The sequence below is a fragment of the Pseudorca crassidens genome, chromosome 2, assembly GCF_039906515.1.
Source record: "Pseudorca crassidens isolate mPseCra1 chromosome 2, mPseCra1.hap1, whole genome shotgun sequence".
NCBI classification, from domain to species: domain Eukaryota; kingdom Metazoa; phylum Chordata; class Mammalia; order Artiodactyla; family Delphinidae; genus Pseudorca; species Pseudorca crassidens.
The window spans coordinates 67,487,371-67,506,184 of record NC_090297.1 but is presented as its reverse complement, the minus strand read 5'-3'; the positions used below and the strand labels follow the sequence as shown (position 1 = coordinate 67,506,184).

Genomic DNA, 18,814 nt, shown 5'->3' with positions numbered 1-18,814 from the left:
AACCACTGGACCACCAGGGAAGTCCCAGTATCTTATAGCTTTCTGAGTACAGGTCTTTGGCCTCCTTAGGTAGGTTTATTCATAGGTGTTTTATTCTTTTTGTTGTGATGGTAAATGGGACTATTTCCTTAATTTCTCTTTCTGATCTTTTGTTGTTAGTGTATAGGAATGCAAGAGATTTCTGTGTATTAATTTTGTATCCTGCAAGTTTACCAAATTCATTGATTAGCTCTAGTAGTTTTCTAGTAGCATCTTTAGGATTTTCTGTGTATAGAATCATGTTATCTGCAAATTAATTCTCATTAAGCTGTTTAAATACCAGAACATTAATAGCAGAATGGAGAGAACTGATCTTTCTCTAGTCCCCCTTTCTTCTTTGCTGTGAGGCAACATTCTGAGTACATAACCTTCAAAACTGTATTTTTATCCTTTTACAGTGGATATGTACATACAGATACAACGTGCTATTATGCATGTTTTGTTTTGGGGCTTTATTTTTTTTGAACATTGTTTTCTTACTTTTTTTGTTTTTTTTTTTATTTTAACTGAAGTATAGTTAATTTACAATGTTGTATTAGTTTCCGGTGTACAGCAAAGTGATTCTGTTGTACATATATATATTTTTCACATTTTTTTCCATTATAGTTTATTACAGGATAATTAAATATAGTTCCCTCTGCTATACAGTAAGACCTTGTTTACCTGTTTTATATATAGTAGTTTGTATCTGATAATCCCAAACTCCTAATGTATTCTTCCCTCAGGTTTTAAATTTTTACTTCAGTGGTATCATAGAGAATGTATTATTTTGCATCTTCCTTTTTTTCTATTCAACATTATGTCCTTTAGATCTACTCATGTTGATAAATTATCCATCCAGTTCATGAAGTTAAACTGATGTGTAGTGTTCAGTCATGAATATATATACATATATCTGTATATATATGTATATGTATATATATATCCAACCTTGTATTGATGCACTTAAAACATTTTACAGTCAAAAGTGAGATAACATACTGTCTAGAAAGCAGTGAGAAGAACATTTCCATCCCATTGGCAAACATTGGTGTTAAGAAGAAAATGTATAGTTTAATTACTTTTATTATTAAGTAAATAAAACTAAGAGAATTCAGTTCCCATATTTAGGGATTAAGGAAATAAAACAGAAACCAAATAGGACATGGGGATTAAAGATAAAACTGTAATTAATGAAAGTGGAAACAACAAAACAAAAATAGTGGGAAGGATAAATCCCAAAGCTGGTTCTTTGCAAGGACTGATGAATTAGATAAACCTCATATAGAAGAGAAGAAAATGGAGTAAAAATATGCAATATTAGGAATGAGGAAGGCGACATCATAGATACCTAGGTATAGGAGAGGTTAACGGAATTTTATGCAAACCTTCTTGAGAATACTACATGTTATGCCATGATGCCAAAGTTGAAAGTCAAGATTAATGGATAATTTTTTTTTTTTTTTTTTTTTTGCGGTACACGGGCCTCTCACTGTTGTGGCCTCTCCCACTGCAGAGCACAGGCTCCGGACGCGCAGGCTCAGCGGCCATGGCTCATGGGCCCAGCCGCTCTGCGGCACGTGGGATCTTCCCGGACTGGGGCACGAACCCATGTCCCCTGCATCGGCAGGCGGACTCTCAACCACTGCGCCACCAGGGAAGCCCTAATGGATAATTTTATACCAAAATATAAATTAATAAAATTGACCCAAGAAGCAGAAAAGTTGAATTGACCAGTTCTTGCTCAAGGATTGAAAAGATCATTGAAGATCTGTCCTTGAAAGAGACAGCATAACAGATGGTTTCACAGCTGACTTTTATTTAGTTTATAAACAACATATAGTTTTTTTAAAAAACTGTATTGTATGTTATTAAAGATGCAAAGCTACTCAGTGCATTCTGTGAAGTACACATATTGGGTTAGCCAAAAAGTTCGTATGGGTTTCTCCATAAGATGTTACAAATTTTTGGCCAGCCCGATACTTTTATCCCTGATTAAAATGCTATCAAAAAAGGTCAATCTCACTTACATCTAGAAATGCAAAATTTCTAAATACAATATTAGCCAATAGAATCTAGATATGAAATAACGGACTAATAGTACATTTTGACCCAGTAGGGTGTATTACATCAGTGCAAGGATCCTTAGTATCAAGTCTGTTAATATAATAGATAATATCAACAAATGAAACAAGGAGTCTAGGAAGCCATCAGTAGCTGCTGAAAAGACATTTAAAAAAAAAAATCTTTATTGGAGTATAATTGCTTTACAATGTTGTGTTAGTTTCTGCTGTATAACAAAGTGAATCAGCTATATGCATATGTATATCCCCATATCTCCTCCCTCTTGAGTCTCCCTCCCACCCTCCTTATCCCACCCCTGTAGGTGGTCACAAAGCACCAAGCTGATCTCCCTGTGCTATGCAGCTGCTTCCCACTAGGTATCTATTTTACATTTGGTAGTGTATATATGTCAGTGTTACTCTTTCACTTCATCCCACCTTCCCTTTCCCCATGTCCGCAAGTCCATTCTCCACATCTGTGTCTTTATTCCTGTCCTGCCCATAGGTTCATGAGAACCATTTTTTTTTTTTTTTTAAGATTCCATATATATGTGTTAGCATGTGGTATTTGTTTTTCTCTTTCTGGCTTACTTCAGTCTGTATGACAGACTCTAGGTCCATCCACTTCACTACAAGTAACTCAATTTCGTTTCTTTTTATGGCTGAGTAATATTCCATTGTATATATGTGCCCCATCTTCTTTATCCATTCATCTGTCAATGGACACTTAGGTTGCTTCCATGTGCTGGCTATTGTAAATAGTGCTACAGTGAACATTGTGTTACATGACTCTTTTTGAATTATGGTTTTCTCAGTGTATATGTTTGGGATTGTTGGGTTATGTAGTAGTTCTATTTTTAGTTTTCTAAGGAACCTCCATACTGTTCTTCATAGAGGCTGTGTCAATTTACATTCCCACCAACAGTGCAAGAGGGTTCCTTTTTCTCCACACCCTCTCCAGCATTTGTTTTTTGTAGACCTTGTGATAATGGCCATTCTGACCAGTGTGAGGTGATACCTCATTGTAGTTGTGATTTGCCTTTCTCTAATGATTAGTGATGTTGAGCATCTTTTTTTTTTTTTTTCTGTACGCGGGCCTCTCACTGCCGTGGCCTCTCCTGTTGCAGAGCACAGGCTCCGGACGCGCAGGCTCAGCGGCCATGGCTCACAGGCCCAGGTGCTCCGTGGCATGTGGGATCTTCCCGGATGGGGGCACGAACCCGTGTCCCCTGCATCAGCAGGCAGACTCTCAACAACTGCGCCACCAGGGAAGCCCGAGCATCTTTTCATGTGTTTGTTGGCAATCTGTATACTTTTTTTGGAGAAATGTCTGTTTAGGTCTTCTGCCCATTTTTGAATTGGGTTTTTTGATACTAAGCTGAATGAGCTGCTTGTATATTTTGGAGATTAATCCTTTGTCAGTTGCTTCGTTTGCAACTATTTTGTCCCATTCTGAGGGTTGTCTTTTTGTCTTGTTTATTTTTTGTCTCCTTTGCTGTGCAAAACCTGTTAAGTTTCATTAGGTCCCATTTGTTTATTTTTGCTTTTATTTCCATTTCTCTAGGCGGTGGGTCAAAAAGGATCTTGCTGTGACTTATGTCATAGAGTGTTCTGCCTGTGTTTTCCTCTAAGAATTGTATAGTGTCTGGTCTTACATTTAGGTCTTTAATCCATTTTGTGTTTATTTTTGTGTATGGTGTTAGGAAGTGTTCTAGTTTCATTCTTTTACATGTAGCTGTCCAATTTGCCCAGCACCACTTATTGAAGGGACTGGCTTTTCTCCATTTTATACTCTTGCCTCCTTTATCAAAGATAAGGTGACCATATGTGCGTGGGTTTATCTCTGGGCTTTCTATTCTGTTCCATTGATCTATGTTCCTGTTTTTTGTGGCAGTACCATACTGTCTTGATTACTGTAGCTTTGTAGTATAGTCTGAAGTCAGGGAGCCTGATTCCTCCAGCTCTGTTATTCTTTCTCAAGATTGCTTTGGCTATTCGGGGTCTTTTGTGTTTCCATACAAATTGTGAAATTTTTTGTTCTAGTTCTGTGAAAAATGCCATTGGTAGTTTGATAGGGATTGCACTGAATCTGTAGATTGCTTTGGGTAGTCCAGTCACTTTTACAATGTTGATTCTTCCAATCCAAGAATGTGGCATATCTCTCCATTTGTTTGTATCATCTTTAATTTCTTTCATCAGCATCATAGTTTTCTGTGTACAGGTCTTTTATCTCCTTAGGTAGGTTTATTCCTAGGTGTTTTAGTCTTTCTGTTGCAGTGGTAAATGGGAGTGTTTCCTTAATTTCTCTTTCAGATTTTTCATCATTAGTGTATAGGCATGCAAGAGATTTCTGTTCATTAATCTTGTATCCTGGTACTTTACCAGATTCATTGATTAGCTCTAGTAGTTTTCTGGTAGCATAGGATTTTCTATGTATAGTATCGTGTCATCTGCAAACAGTGAAAGCTTTACTTCTTCTTTTCTCATTTGGATTCCTTTTATTTCGTTTTCTTCTCTGATTGCTGTGGGTAAAACTTCCAAAATATGTTGAATAATAGTGGTGAGAGTGGGCAACTTTGTCTTGTTCCTGATCGTAGAGGAAATGGTTTCAGTTTTTCACCATTGAGAACAATGTTGGCTCTGGGTTTGTCATATATGGCCTTTATTATGTTGCGGTAAGTTCCCTCTATGCCTACTTTCTGGAGTGTTTTTATCATAAATGGGTGTTGAATTTTGTGGAAAGCTTTTTCCGCATTTACTGAGATGATCATATGGTTTTTATTTTTCAGTTTGTTAGTATGGTGTATCACATTGTTTGATTTGCATATATTGAAGAGTCCTTGCATTCCTGGGATAAACCCCACTTGATCGTGGTGTATGATCCTTTTAATGTGTTGTTGGATTCTGTTTGCTAGTATTTTGTTGAGGATTTTTGCATTTATGTTCATCAGAGATATTGGCTTGCAGTTTTCTTTTTTTGTGACATCTTTGTCTGGTTTAGGTATCAGGGTGATGGTGGCCTCATAGAATGAGTTTGGGAGTGTTCCTCCCTCTGCTATATTTTGGAAGAGTTTGAGAAGGATAGGTGTTAGCTCTTTTCTAAATGTTTGATAGAATTCGCCTGTGAAGCCATCTGGCTCTGGGCTTTTGTTCGTTGGAAGATTTTCAATCACAGTTTCAGTTTCAGTGCTTGTGAGTCGTCTGTTTATATTTTCTGTTCCTTCTTGGTTCAGTCTCAGAAGGTTGTGCTTTTCTAAGAATTTGTCCATTTCTTCCAGGTTGTCCATTTTATTGGTGTATAGTTGCTTGTAGCAATCTCTCATGATCCTTTGTGTTTCTGCAGTGTCTATTGTTACTTCTCATTTTTCATTTCTAATTCTGTTGATTTGAGTCTTCTCCCTTTTTTTCTTGATGTGTCTGGCTAATCAATTTTGTTTATCTTCTCAAAGAACCAGATTTTAGTTTTATTGATCTTTGCTATTGTTTCCTTCATTTCTTTTTCACTTATTTCTGATCTGATCTTTATGATTTCTTTCGTTCTGCTAACTTTGAGGGGGGTTTTGCTTCTTTTTTCTTTAATTGCTTTAGGTGTATGTTTAGGTTGTTTATTTGAGATTTTTTTTTGTTTCTTGTAGGATTGTATTGCTTTTAACTTCTCTCTTAGAACTGCTTTTGCTGCATCCCATAGGTTTTGGGTCATCATTGTTTTCATTGTCATTTGTTTCTAGGTATTATTTGATTTCCTCTTTGATTTCCTCAGTGATCTCTTGGTTATTTAGTGACGTATTATTTAGACTCCATGTTTTTGTATTTTTTACAGTTGTTTTCCTGTAATTGATATCTATTCTCATAGTGTTGTGATCAGAAAGGATACTTGATATGATTTCAGGTTTCTAAAATTTACCAAGGCTTGATTTGTGACCCAAGATATGGTCTATCCTGGAGAATGTTCCATGCGCAGTAGAGAAGAAAGTGTATTGTGTTGTTTTTGGATGGAATGTCCTACAAATATCAGTTAAGTCCATCTTGTTTAATGTGTCATTTAAAGTTTTTGTTCCTTATTTATTTTCATTTTGGATGATCTGTGCATTGGTGAAAGTGGGATATTAAAGTCCCCTACTATGATTGTGTTACTATTTCCTCTTTTATGGCTGTTAGCATTTGCCTTACGTATTGAAATTCTCTTATATTGGGTGCATAAATATTTACAATTGTTATATCTTCTTGGATTGATCCCTTGATCATTTTGTAGTGTCCTTCATTGTCTCTTTTAATCGTTTTATTTAAAGTCTATTTTGTCTGATACAAGAATTGCTACTCCAGCTTTCTTTTGATTTCCATTTGCCTGGAATATCTTTTTCCATCCCCTCACTTTCAGTCTGTATGTGTCACTAGGTCTGAAGTGGGTCTCTTGTAGACAGCAGATATATGGGTCTTGTTTTTGTATCTGTTCAGCCAGTATATGTGTTTTGGTTGGAGCATTTATCCATTTACATTTAATGGAATCATCAATATGTATGTTCCTATTACTATTTTCTTCATTATTTTGGGTTTGTTTTTGTAGGTCTTTTCCTTCTCTTGTGTTTCCTTCCTAGAGAAGTTCCTTTAGCATTTGTTGTAAAGTTGGTTTGGTGGTGCTGATTTCTCTTAACTTTTGCTTATCTGTAAGCGTTTTAATTTCTCCATTGAATTTGAATAAGATCCTTGCTGACTAGAGTATTCTTTGTTGTAGGTTTTTCCCTTTCATCACTTTGAATATGTCCTGCCACTCCCTTCTGGCTTGCAGAGTTTCTTCTGAATGATCATCTGTTAACCTTATGGGGATTCCCTTGGTTATTTGCTGCTTTTCTCTTGCTGCTTTTAATATTTTTTTTGTAGTTAATTTTTGATAGTTTGATTAATATGTGTCTCAGAGTGTCTCTCTTTGGGTTCATCCTATATGGGACTCTCTGTGGTTCCTGCACTTGATTGACTATTTCCTTTCCCATGTTAGGGAAGTGTTCGACTGTAATCTCTTCAGATATTTTCTCAGTCCCTTTCTTTTTCTCTTCTTCTTCTGGGACTCCTAAAATTGAATGTTGGTGCGTTTAATGTTGTCCCAGACGTCTCTGAGACTGTCCTCTATTCTTTTCATCCTTTTTTCTTTATTTTCCTCCCTAGTAGTTATTTCCACCATTTTATCTTCCAGGTCAGTTATCTGTTCTTCTGCCCTGTTATTCTGCTATTGATTCCTTCTACAGTATTTTTAATGTCAGTAATTCTGTTATTAATCAGTGTTTGTTTCCTCTTCAGTTCTTCTAGAACCTTGTTAAATATTTCTTGTGTTTTCTCCATTGTGTTTCTGAGATTTTGGATCATCCTTACTATCATTACTCTGAATTCTTTTTCAGGTAGTTTGCCTGTTTCGTCTTCATTTATTTGGTCTTGTAGGTTTTTACCTTGCTCCTTCATCTGTAACATATATATATATATATATATTTTTTAAATTAAATTAAATTTATTTATTTATTTTTGGCTGTGTTGGGTCTTCGTTTCTGTGCGAGGGCTTTCTCTAGTTGCGGCGAGCAGGGGCCACTCTTCATCGCGGTGCGCAGGCCTCTCACTGTCGTGGCCTCTCTTGTTGTGGAGCACAAGCTCCAGACGTGCAGGCTCAGTAGTTGTGGCTCACAGGCTTAGTTGCTCCATGGTATGTGGGATCTTCCCAGACCAGGGCTTGAACCCGTGTCCCCTGCATTGGCAGGCACATTCTCAACCACTGCACCACCAGGGAAGCCCTGTAACATATTTTTTTGTCGTTTCTTTTCTTTTTTCTTTCTTTTTTTTTTTTTTTTGATGGATGGATGGTGCTGTATTCCTGTCTTACTGGTTGTTTGGCCTGAGACATCCAGCAATAGAGTTTGGAGGCAGTTGGTTAGAGCTGGGTCTTGGTGCTGAGATGAGGACCTCTGGGGGGGCCTCACTCTGGTTAATATTCCCTGGGGTCTGAAGTTCTCTGTTAGTCCAGTGAGTTCGACTTGGAACTCCCACCATGGGAGCTTGGGCCCGACCTCCAGCCTGGGAATTGAGATCCCGCAAGATGGTCGCTGGGGGTTCCTCCCGTCCCCTTAGGTCTCCGTGGTCCCCCACCAGTGCCTGGTAGGTGCCCTAATTGTGAGGAGATGTGAATTCCACGTCCTCCTAGTACACCATCTTGACTCCGCCGTGAAAAGACATTCGATAGAGTTCATTAATACCATTTCTAACTAATATAATAATATAAATCAACTATACTTCAGTTTTTAAAATTAATTTATTTTATTTTTGACTGCACTGGGTCTTTGTTTTTCTAGTGGCCAGCGGTGGCAACTCTTCATTGTGGTGCGCGGGCTTTTCATTTCAGTGGCTTCTCTTGTTGCAGAGCACAGGCTCTAGGCACGCGGGCTTCAGTAGTTGCAGCACGGGGGTTCAGTAGTTGTGGCTCTCAGGTTCTAGAGCACAGGGTCTGTAGTTGTGGCGCATGGGCTTAGTTGCTCTATGGCATGTGGGGTCTTCCCGGAGCAGGGGCTTGAAGCTGTGTCCCCTGCATTGGCAGGCAGATTCTTAACCAGTGTGCCACCAAGGAAGTCCCTGTACTTCAATTTAGAAGACCATTTCTGATTTTAAAAATGTAAGTACACTAAGAATGGAAAAAAATTATAGCAGATATCCTAAATGGCAAAACATTAATATAAGGACCCTGACATGGATGCTTACAGTCACCTTTATATTCAAGATTGCCTTTAGAGGTTCTAATAAATGCATTAAAACAGTAAAATTAAATAGCTGGTAGCAATATTGGAACAGAAGAGGTAAAATTATCAGGTTGTCTAGTGTACTTAGAGAGTAGACAAGGAAATGGAAATGGAACAGTGAAGGAAGTATGTTTTTACAGTTATCAAACTATTCTGTGTAGAATATTAGTTTCTGAATTAGATTAATATAATATGGGCATAGACAGATGAGTTTAAAAAAAAAGAAAATCCAGAAATATTTTATGTGCCAATTTAATAAAGAATAAAGATAGGATTATAATTCAGTGGGAAATGTGTTGGTTGTATAATAAAGGCACTGGTACAAATGTCTACCCATCTGGAGGAAAATAAAATTGGATTCCTGTCTTAAGATAAACTCCAGATAGATTAAAAGCCTTGTTAAAAAAAAAAATTTAAGGGTATTCTACAGCTTTAGCTCTATAAATTAGGGTGAAGGAAACCTTAAGATTGGAAACTCAGATGCTATTATAGAATGAGATCTCTCTGATTTTATAAATGCAAACTTTTAATAATAAAGCGTACCATAAGAAAGTTAACAATAGTTTTAGGCTTTTTTTTTTCGGTACGCGGGCCTCTCACTGTTGTGGCCTCTTCCGTTGCGGAGCACAGACTCTGGGCGCACAGGTTCAGTGGCCATGGCTCACGGGCCTAGCCGCTCCGCAGCATGTGGGATCTTTCTGGACCGGGGCACGAACCCGTGTCGCCTGCATTGGCAGGCGGGCTCTCAACCACTGCGCCACCAGGGAAGCCCCTGACAAAAATTTTTATATATAAGGTGTACAATGTGGCAGTTTCATATAAACATACATTGGAAAGTAATTACCACAGTCAAGCTAGTTAGCATTCATTACCTCATGTAGTTACTTTAATTTTTTTTTCTTGTCATGCCCCCACCCCTTCCCCTTTGGCAACCACCTGTTCTCTGTGTTTATGTGTTCGTTTCTGTTTTGTTTTTTACATTCCATGTATACGTATTTGTCTTTCTTATTTTGACTTATTTCACTTAGTATAATACCCTCTAGGTCAATCCATGTAGTCACAAATGGCAACGTTTCATTCTTTTTTATGGCTGAGTAGTATTCCATTTTGTGTATATGTGTGTGTGTGTGTGTGTGTGTGTGTGTGTGTGTATACACCCCACATATTTTTTATCCATTCATCTGTTGATGGATACTTAGGTTGTTTCCATATTTTGGCTGTTGTAAATAATATTGCATTAACATAGGGATGCCCATGTATGTTTTTGAATTAGTGTTTTTGTTTTCTTCAGAAAAGTATGCAGAAGTGGAATTGCTGGATCATATGATAGTTCTGTTTTTAATTTTTTGAGGAACTTCCATACTGTTTCCCATAGTGGCTGTACCAATTTTCAATCCCACCAACAGGGCACAAGGGTTCCCTTTTCTCCACATCCTCACCAACACTTGTTTGTTGTCCTTTTTATAATAGGCATTTTGACAGGTATGAGGTGATATCTCATTGCAGTTTTGATTTGCATTTGCCTGATGATTAGTGATGCTGAGCATCTTTTCATGTGTCTCTTGGCTAGCTGTATGTCTTTTATGGAAAATGTCTATTTAAAATGCCCGTTTTTAAATCAGGTTGCTTGCATCTTTGATGTTGGGTTGTATGAGTTTTTTGTATATTTTGGATATTGATCCCTTATCAAATAAGGGGCAATTGTGGGGTCTTCTGTTGTGGCAGCGCTGACTGCTGTGGGTGTGCTAGTGGCTGGGGCTGGCCCCTGGCCTGGTTGGCTGCCAGGTGCTGCCTCTTGTAGAGGTTGCCAGTCAAGAGTGGAGTTTTGTTTCCTGCAGACCGCCAGCTTTCCCATACTCAAGCCCTGCTGGCCTTCAGAGCTAGATATTCTGGGGGCTCATTTTCACTGTGCAGATCCCTCAGGCTGGAGAGCCCAGTGTGGGGCTCAGAACCTTCACTCCTTGTGGAGAAACTCTGTAGTAGTGATTTCTTTTTTAATATTCCTTATTTTTGGCTGTGTCTGGTCTTAGTTATGGTACGTGGGATCTTTCATTGTGGCACGTGGACTCTTCATTGTGGTGCGTGGGCTTCTCTCTAGTTGTGGTGTGCAGGCTCTCTAGTTTAGTTGTGGCTTGTGGGCTCAGTAGTTGCGGTGCACAGGCTTAGTTGCCCTGCAGCATGTGTGGTCTTAGTTGCCCAACCAGGGATCCAACCTGCGTCCCCTGCACTGGAAGGTGGATTCTTAACCACTGGACCACCAGGGAATTCCCTGCAATTGTGATTATTCTCTTGTTTGTGGGTTGCCTACCCAGGCGTGTGGGTCTTGACTATATTGCATCCCTGCTCCTTCTATCTATTTCATGGTTCCTTCTTCATATCTTTAGTTCTGGAAAATCTTTTCTGCTAGTCTTCAGGTCATTCTCATAGATAGTTGCTCTGTAAATAGTTGTAATTTTTGTGTGTGTGTGGAAGGAGGTGAGCTCGGGGTCTGCCTACTTCACCATCTTAGTAAAGTATCCCCTGGTCAAATGTTTTTTGTCAAGAGTGCCAAGACCATTCAGTGGGAGAAAAAACAGTCTTTTAGAGAAAGGGTATTGGGCAAACTGTATATCCATATGCAAAAATATGACATTGGATCCCTACCTTACACAAACATACAAAAATTGACTTTAGTGGATCAAAGGCCTAAACATAAGAACTAAAACTCTTCGAAGAAAACATAGAGGGGGGAACTGTGACATTGGATTTGGCAGCGACTTCTTGGATCTGACACTAAAAGCACAGGTCACAAAAGTAGTAAATAGATAACTTGAATTATATCAGTTAGAAACTTCTGTGCATCAAAGGACACAGTCAACAGAGTGAAAAGGCCACCTATGGAATGGGCGAAAATATTTGCAAATTGTGTATCTGGTAAGGAGCTAAATATCCAGAGTACATAAAGGACTCCTACAACTGAACAACCAAAAAGCAAAAACTCGATTAAAAAAATGGCTCAAGTACTTGAATAGACTTTTCTCCAAAGAAGGTATATAAATAAATGCCTAACAAGCACATGAAAAGATGCTCAACATTATTAATTGCAAAAATGCAAATCAAAACCACAGTGAGATATCACCGCAATTGAATGTTATTCAGTCTGGAAAAGGAAGGAAATTCTGGCCCAAGCTATAAAAATCAACGAACGTTGAGGACATTATTCTAAGTAAAATAAATCACAAAGAAAATACTCTATTTCACTTGCGAAGTACCCTGACTAGTCAAATTTGTAGAGACAAAAAGTGAAACGGTGGTTGCCAGTGGTTGGTGGGAGGGGGAATGGAGAGTTGCTGTGTAATGCTGTGGAGTTTCACTTTTGCAAGATGGGATGAGTTCTGGAGATTGATTGCCCAACAGTGTGAGTGTACTTAATGCTACTGAACTGTACATTTAAAAATGGTTAGGATGGGCTTCCCTGGTGGCGCAGTGGCTGAGAGTCCGCCTGCCGATGCAGGGGACACGGGTTCGTGCCCCGGTCCGGGAAGATCCCACATGCCCGGAGCGGCTGGGCCCGTGAGCCATGGCCGCTGAGCCTGCGCGTCCGGAGCCTGTGCTCCGCAACGGGAAAGGCCACAACAGTGAGAGGCCTGCGTACGGAAGAAAAAAAAAGGTTAGGATGATAAACTTATGTGTATTTCATCAAAATTAAAAATTAAAAACTTAATAGACAAATAGTAAGTTTGAAAAATGGTTGCAGTATAGAAGACAGGATTCTGTTTACAAGAAGAGGCTATCAACCCAATTGTAAAAAGGGCAAAGATTTAAAGAGCCATTAAATAAAATAACAAATCTAGGAGGCTATAAAATTCACGAAAAGACAGTCTCACAGGTTGTCAAGGTAATGCAAATTAAAGAGTCTCGTGCTCCACTGACTGAGCTAGCCACGCATGTCAAGACAATGCAAATTAAATACTAGTGAAATATAACAGCATACCCATCAAATGACAACAGTTAAAAAAAAGAAAGCCAGTAATACCTTTACTAGTATAGAAAATGGTGTTGATGTACAGAAAATGGTATTCCCTTATGAGTGGAAATATGAATTGTTATAGCATTTTTGGAAAGTAATATTGTAAAATCTATTTTTATAAATTGGCCCATGTAATACAAATATAAAAGCCCACCCATTATGTTTACATGGATTTTTTAGTGGCAGAATATGGAAGCAAAGTGAAAGTCTATTATTAGAAGAATTGATTGAATGCATGCATCCATGTGTGAATGCATTTCGTATGTATCCATGAAAATTTTGACATAAATGGATGTCTTTTAAAATATTATTGAAAAAATAAAATATTATTGACAAAAAAGATGGCCATGTATATCTCTGTATGTGTATTTGTGTATGATTTATATAGAAAATTATTAAAGCATACCTACAGGTTTTATAGTGCAGGTATGCTGGTGATAAATTCTTTCAGCTTTATTATGTCTAATGCAGTCTTTATTTTGCCTTAGTTTTTGAAAGATATTTTCCTAGGTATGGAGTTCTTGGTTGACAGTGTTCCTTCAGTAAACTGTAAAGATGTTGCTCCTCTGCCTTCCAGCTTATGTTGTTTCTAGTATACATTCTGGGTCTTTTGGGGCTGCTTTTAAGATGTCTGTCCTGTCACTGGTTTTAAGCAACTTGTTTTTGATATGCTGTGGTTTTATTTGTTCTTATATCTTGTGTTGCTTCAATTTGTAGGTTTTTTAGTTTTCATCCTGTTCAGACTTTTCCATCTAGCTGAGTGATGCTCTTGTTTAAGTTTCTCCATCTTTGTGTTTCATAGTTTCTTTTGCTGTGTCTTCAAGTTCATTATTCTTTTGCCTTGTCTTATCTACTCTTAATCTCATCCATTGTATTTTTCACCTCAAATTTTTTTTTTAACATCTAAATACTTGATTTGGGTCTTTTTTCCCCTATCTTTCATGTCTCTCCTTATCATTTGTATCCTTTATTCTATCATCTGTCTTATGTCTGGGTCCCTTAGTTTTTCTTCCCCACTGAGGGTCAGATTTTCCTTCATTGTATATCTTATAATTTTTTTTGTTTTGTTTTTGCGGTACGCGGGCCTCTCACTGCTGTGGCCTCTCCCCTTGCGGAGCACAGGCTCCAGACGCGCAGGCTCAGCGGCCATGGCTGATGGGCCCAGACGCTCCGCGGCACGTGGGATCTTCCCGGACCGGGGCACGAATCCGTGTCCCCTGCATCGGCAGGCGGACTCTCAACCACTGCGTCACCAGGGAAGCCCTATCTTATAATTTTTTTAAATTAATTAATTAATTTGTTTATTTTTGGCTGCATTGGGTCTTTGTTGCTGTGCGTGGGCTTTCTCTAGTTGTGGCAAGCAGGGACTACTCTTTGTTGTGGTGCACTGGCTTCTCATTGTGGTGGCTTCTCTTGTTGTGGAGCACGGGCTCTAGGTGTGTGGGCTTCAGAAGTTGTGGCACGTGGGCTCAGTAGTTGTGGCTTGCAGGCTCTAGAGCACAGGCTCAGTAGTTGTGACGCATGGTCTTAGTTGCTCCACGGCATGTGGGATCTTCCCAGACCAGGGCTCGAACCTGTGTACCCTGCACTGGCAGGCAGATTGTTAACCTCTGTGCTGCCAGGGAAGCCCCTGTATATCTTATAGTTTTTGATTGGATGCCAGACATTTGATTTTTACCTTGTCAGGTGCTGGTTGTTTTCATTCCTTTAAATGTTCATTTTTTTTTCTGAGGCACAGTTAAATTTCTTGGGAACAGTTTGACCCTGTAATGCTCTCTTTTGAACTTTTTGAAGGCAGAACCAAAGTAGTCTTTCTTCTAGGGATAATTTTTTCCCAATACTAAGGTGATACCCTTCTGAGTATGCTATTTTATTCCTTCTGTATTATGAAATCTTTCAACTCTGGTGGAAACACAGACAGACCTGGGTTGGCTTTGAGAATTGTTCTACCTGCTCCTTTCCAATAGTTCTTTCCCCTTCTTAGGGTAGTTTAATCACAGGCACATGCTCATCAGTACTGGTTGAAAACATAATGGTAGCCCTTTACGAATCTCCAGAGTTCACTTCTCTCTATTCAGTTCTTTACTGTCTGTTACTCACCTTGGCCTCCCTGAATTTTCAACTCTGTCTCTTCAACTTAGAGAGATCACCAAAATCTTTTTGGGTTTTCTTCTACCTGTACTGTGGCCTAGAAGGAAATTCTCTCCAGGCAGTAAGTTGGGGTAGTCACCTTGTTTTTATCTTCTTATGGATCAGTGTCCTGCAGTACCTGTTATCCAGTGTCTGTGTCTGAAAACCATTATTTTATATTTTTTGGTCTGGTTTCTTACTTATTTGAGAGGGTAAATCTGGTCCATGTCACTCCATTATGGTTGCAAGTGGGAGTATTTGGGTAAGAGGGAAAAGATATCTAATTACAAAAGGAAGTGAGAGGTGGGTGGGAAACCCTCCTCCATATATAAATAAAAAATGGAAAATATTAATTATTTTAAGTTTAACTTCATGCTCTGAAAGTCAGGAGCATGGCTTATGTAATATTACGTAGTAATGTGGTATTTATAAATAATGACTTATTCAATATCAACCCCAGCCTTATTCCTGTTGTATTTTGTAAGTTGCAGTATAATATTGGACTTATCATTTGATTTGATTTGATAGAAGCTTTTTATTTAATGTGTTTTCTAATGTGTTAATATTTCAGCACATGTATAACTGTTTATTCTTTCCTAGAAAGTTTCTTAACTTTTTCCCAAATAAGTTTCTCAAACCCCAAAGATGAATGAAAGTTCATAAAATGCCCTGTTATTAAGAATGTACAATCCGGGACTTCCCCTGGTGGCGCAGTGGTTAACAATCCGCCTGCTAGTGCAGGGGACACGGGTTCGATCCCTGGTCTGGGAAGATCCCACATGCTGCAGAGCAACTAAGCCCGTGCGCCATAGCTACTGAGCTTGTGCTCTAGAGCCCACGAGCCACAACTCCTGAGCCCCTGTGCTGCAACTATTGAAGCCCACGTGCCTACAGCCCGTACTCCACAATAAGAGAAGCCACTGCATTGAGAAGTTTGCGCACCGCAACGAAGAGAGCCCCCACTCTCTGCAACTAGAGAAAGCCTGTGTGCAGCAACAAAGACCCAACACAGCGATAGATAGATAGATAGATGGGTAGAATGTGCAGTCCAAAGACGACCTAGAAATCCTTACTGAGTTAGACTTGAGATGTTTACTTGGAAATCACTCACTTAAACCATTCATAAGATAATCTGGGCATCGAATGCAGTGTATAAGTTTGCTCTATGATTCATAAGATTTAAAGTAGAGGCAGATAAAATTTAGTGACATTACAGTACATTGTGATGTCTTGGAGGAAATTAAGTTCACTGGGATTGCAAAATACTTTGCCTTCTGTTTACTTTAATGGAATTGAGGAAACTCCTGAAGAATATTAGGAAAATTATTATTGATTTGGGAAACTACCTCAGTCTTAAACTGGTTGTCTCATAGGGGAGGGAGGTCTGAGACCTTTACTGGTCATATAAAAAAACCTCAAGGGATGATGCAGAGTGCCTAATAAAGTTTTATGTGTATGTGTAGTATGTGCTACACACGTGACATGTACTACCTCATTTAACCCTTACGGTAGGAGTACGGCATTCAGCACTTACTGGAATCTTCAGGTCTATTTGACTTTAGAGTCCTTGGCTCTTACCCATGAGATATATAGGTGGATTCAAATCCTAGTTTGAATCCTATGTTAACAATGCGAACTCAGTTAGGTTTTCTTCTCTTATTAGCCTTATATGCAGATGAAGATAATAATGGTGCCTATCTCAGTGCTGTTGGAAGGATCATATGATAATGTGGTTCTTAACCTGGGATGACTTTGTCCCCAGAGGACATAATTTTACACTGTCTAATGACATTGGTTGTCGAAGCTCAGAGTGGTAGTAGTGAGGGTGTTCTGGTATCTAGTGGGTAGAAGAAGGAATGTTGCTAAATATCTTACAATGTACAGGACAACCCTCCACAAGAGAGAATTATCTGGCCTGAAGTGTCAGTGGTGCCAGGGTTGAGAAACTCTGATGTGAATTGACTATGCTGGTTTATTGCTAGGATACCAAACTATTTCATTTATATCATCAGTGGGCTATTGCTAGTGTGAAAATGAAGGTTTCCATTTGAATTCTTTTTCTTTTCAATTCCAATTCTAGCCTAAGCGTTAATCTTTTTAAACGAAAAATAAGAAGGGGTAAAAATACTTAAATTGAATAACCTGACGTTTTTTCCCTTTTATTTACCTTTAAAAAATGAAATGGGAGAAAGGGGAAAAAGCAGCAAAAGTAATGGAGAAACAAACTTACATTGACTCATAGGTATCAATTTTAATAAAATGATTATTTATTAGTAGAGAAACTTCCAGTGTTGAAATTAACTTCAATTGTGAAAGTACCCTAGATGTATTTGAAAATATACACTTTTGTAGGGCAAACTTATAAACATGTATGCTTCTTGTTTTATCTTTTAATAATTTTTAATATATTAGCACTTTTAAAATTGACTTTTCTGGTCAATTTTTCTGTAGGTATTACCTCATTTGGAAAGCCTTGAGAAACAGGAAAACATTTCTAACAAAATGTCAGCTTTTCGAGGTCATTGTCCGCATTTGGATTCAGTTGGTGAAATAACTAAAGAAGATTTAATACAAAAATCTCATGTAAGAAAGAGGGCTTTTTTTCTTCCTTTAAAAAATCCTTTAAAAGATCATATTCTTTTTTCTCCCAGATATGTGTTTTCTGTAGATTACTACAATATTCTATGTTCATGAATCCAAATTTTTTATATATGATATTAGTGAATGTATATATTTGGCTGTATTTATGTAACGGTAATGTTGCCTGTGTGATTTTCCTTTCATAGGGTTCTTGTCAGGATTGTAAAGTCAGAGGACCAAACCTTTGGGCGTGCCTGGAGGTATGTGTATGTTTCTTCTCAAAAGTTTGATATAAAAATTTATATCTGAATAAGGTTAACTAGAAGATTTTTTTTGACACTTAGAGGACTTCATAAATGAACATACTTTAAGAAGATCATTATCGATTATAAAAATTAAACTTTAAACTTTGGGCTTTAATTTACAGTGCTTTTCGCAGAGTTTGGTAAATCACTAAAATATTTTACCCTCACCTTTTATTAGCGGAGACATATCTTTTAGCTTATAAATATTCCAGTTATATTCTTTTGTGCCTAGTACCTTTTGGTTAAAATAACTGACTTGGGAAGTCATTTAATCTTTCCGTTAAACCATGTGATCAGAACTTCATTGTAAATGTAATTGTAATGCTATTATTGTAAACTTACATGTTATAAATACCTAATTTTCCTTTTTATATAATTATTTATAGAATAGATGTTCATATGTTGGCTGCGGTGAATCACAAATAGATCATAGCACCATACATTCTCAGGTATGTATGTAGAAAAATTTCATGCAAGACGTTTTTTAAAGAGAGCCTGAAGGAAAGGGAAAGCAAATAAAACATTAAGTTGTAATTCAAAATTTTGTCCGTTTTTCTTTTTTTTTTTAATAAACGTGTTAAATCTTAGCTTATAAAAAGGTGGGGAGGGGAATTGCTAAGATCAGTATTAGAAAGAGGTTGTAATTAAGAGAGTAGTGATTTTAAGAAATGTACCTCCAGATGTATGGAGGTGGTAGCTGAAGATATTAGTAGGATATGGAAGTTGAAGTCAAGAATAGAAGCCTAGGCTATGACAGGGCCTGACTGACTTCAAGTCTCAACTCATATACCTTTTTCTCTACATCCTCCTTACTGGAGTCCCGTTTCTACGTCACCCTGGTTTTTTGGTGCTTGTGTGTAATTCTGGCATGCTTCTTTTACAGATTAGATAGAGCTCCCATTCTAAACTATACATTTTCTTGAGAATGAACTGTCTTGT

At 38.0% G+C, this 18,814-nt stretch overlaps 1 protein-coding gene across 3 annotated transcripts in view; it reads left to right on the top strand.

The window, feature by feature from the left end:
• USP33 (ubiquitin specific peptidase 33) overlaps positions 1-18,814 on the top strand; it is a 63,886-nt gene that overhangs the window by 9,624 nt on the left and 35,448 nt on the right. For all 3 annotated transcript variants that reach the window (XR_010940910.1, XM_067726624.1, XM_067726623.1), the window contains exons 2-4: positions 17,442-17,573; positions 17,777-17,830; positions 18,262-18,324. Coding sequence is in view for 2 of the 3 variants with exons in the window: in XM_067726624.1 (XP_067582725.1) it covers positions 17,493-17,573; positions 17,777-17,830; positions 18,262-18,324 (198 nt within the window). In the remaining variant the exon portion in view is untranslated. The remainder of the gene's footprint in view (positions 1-17,441; positions 17,574-17,776; positions 17,831-18,261; positions 18,325-18,814) is intronic.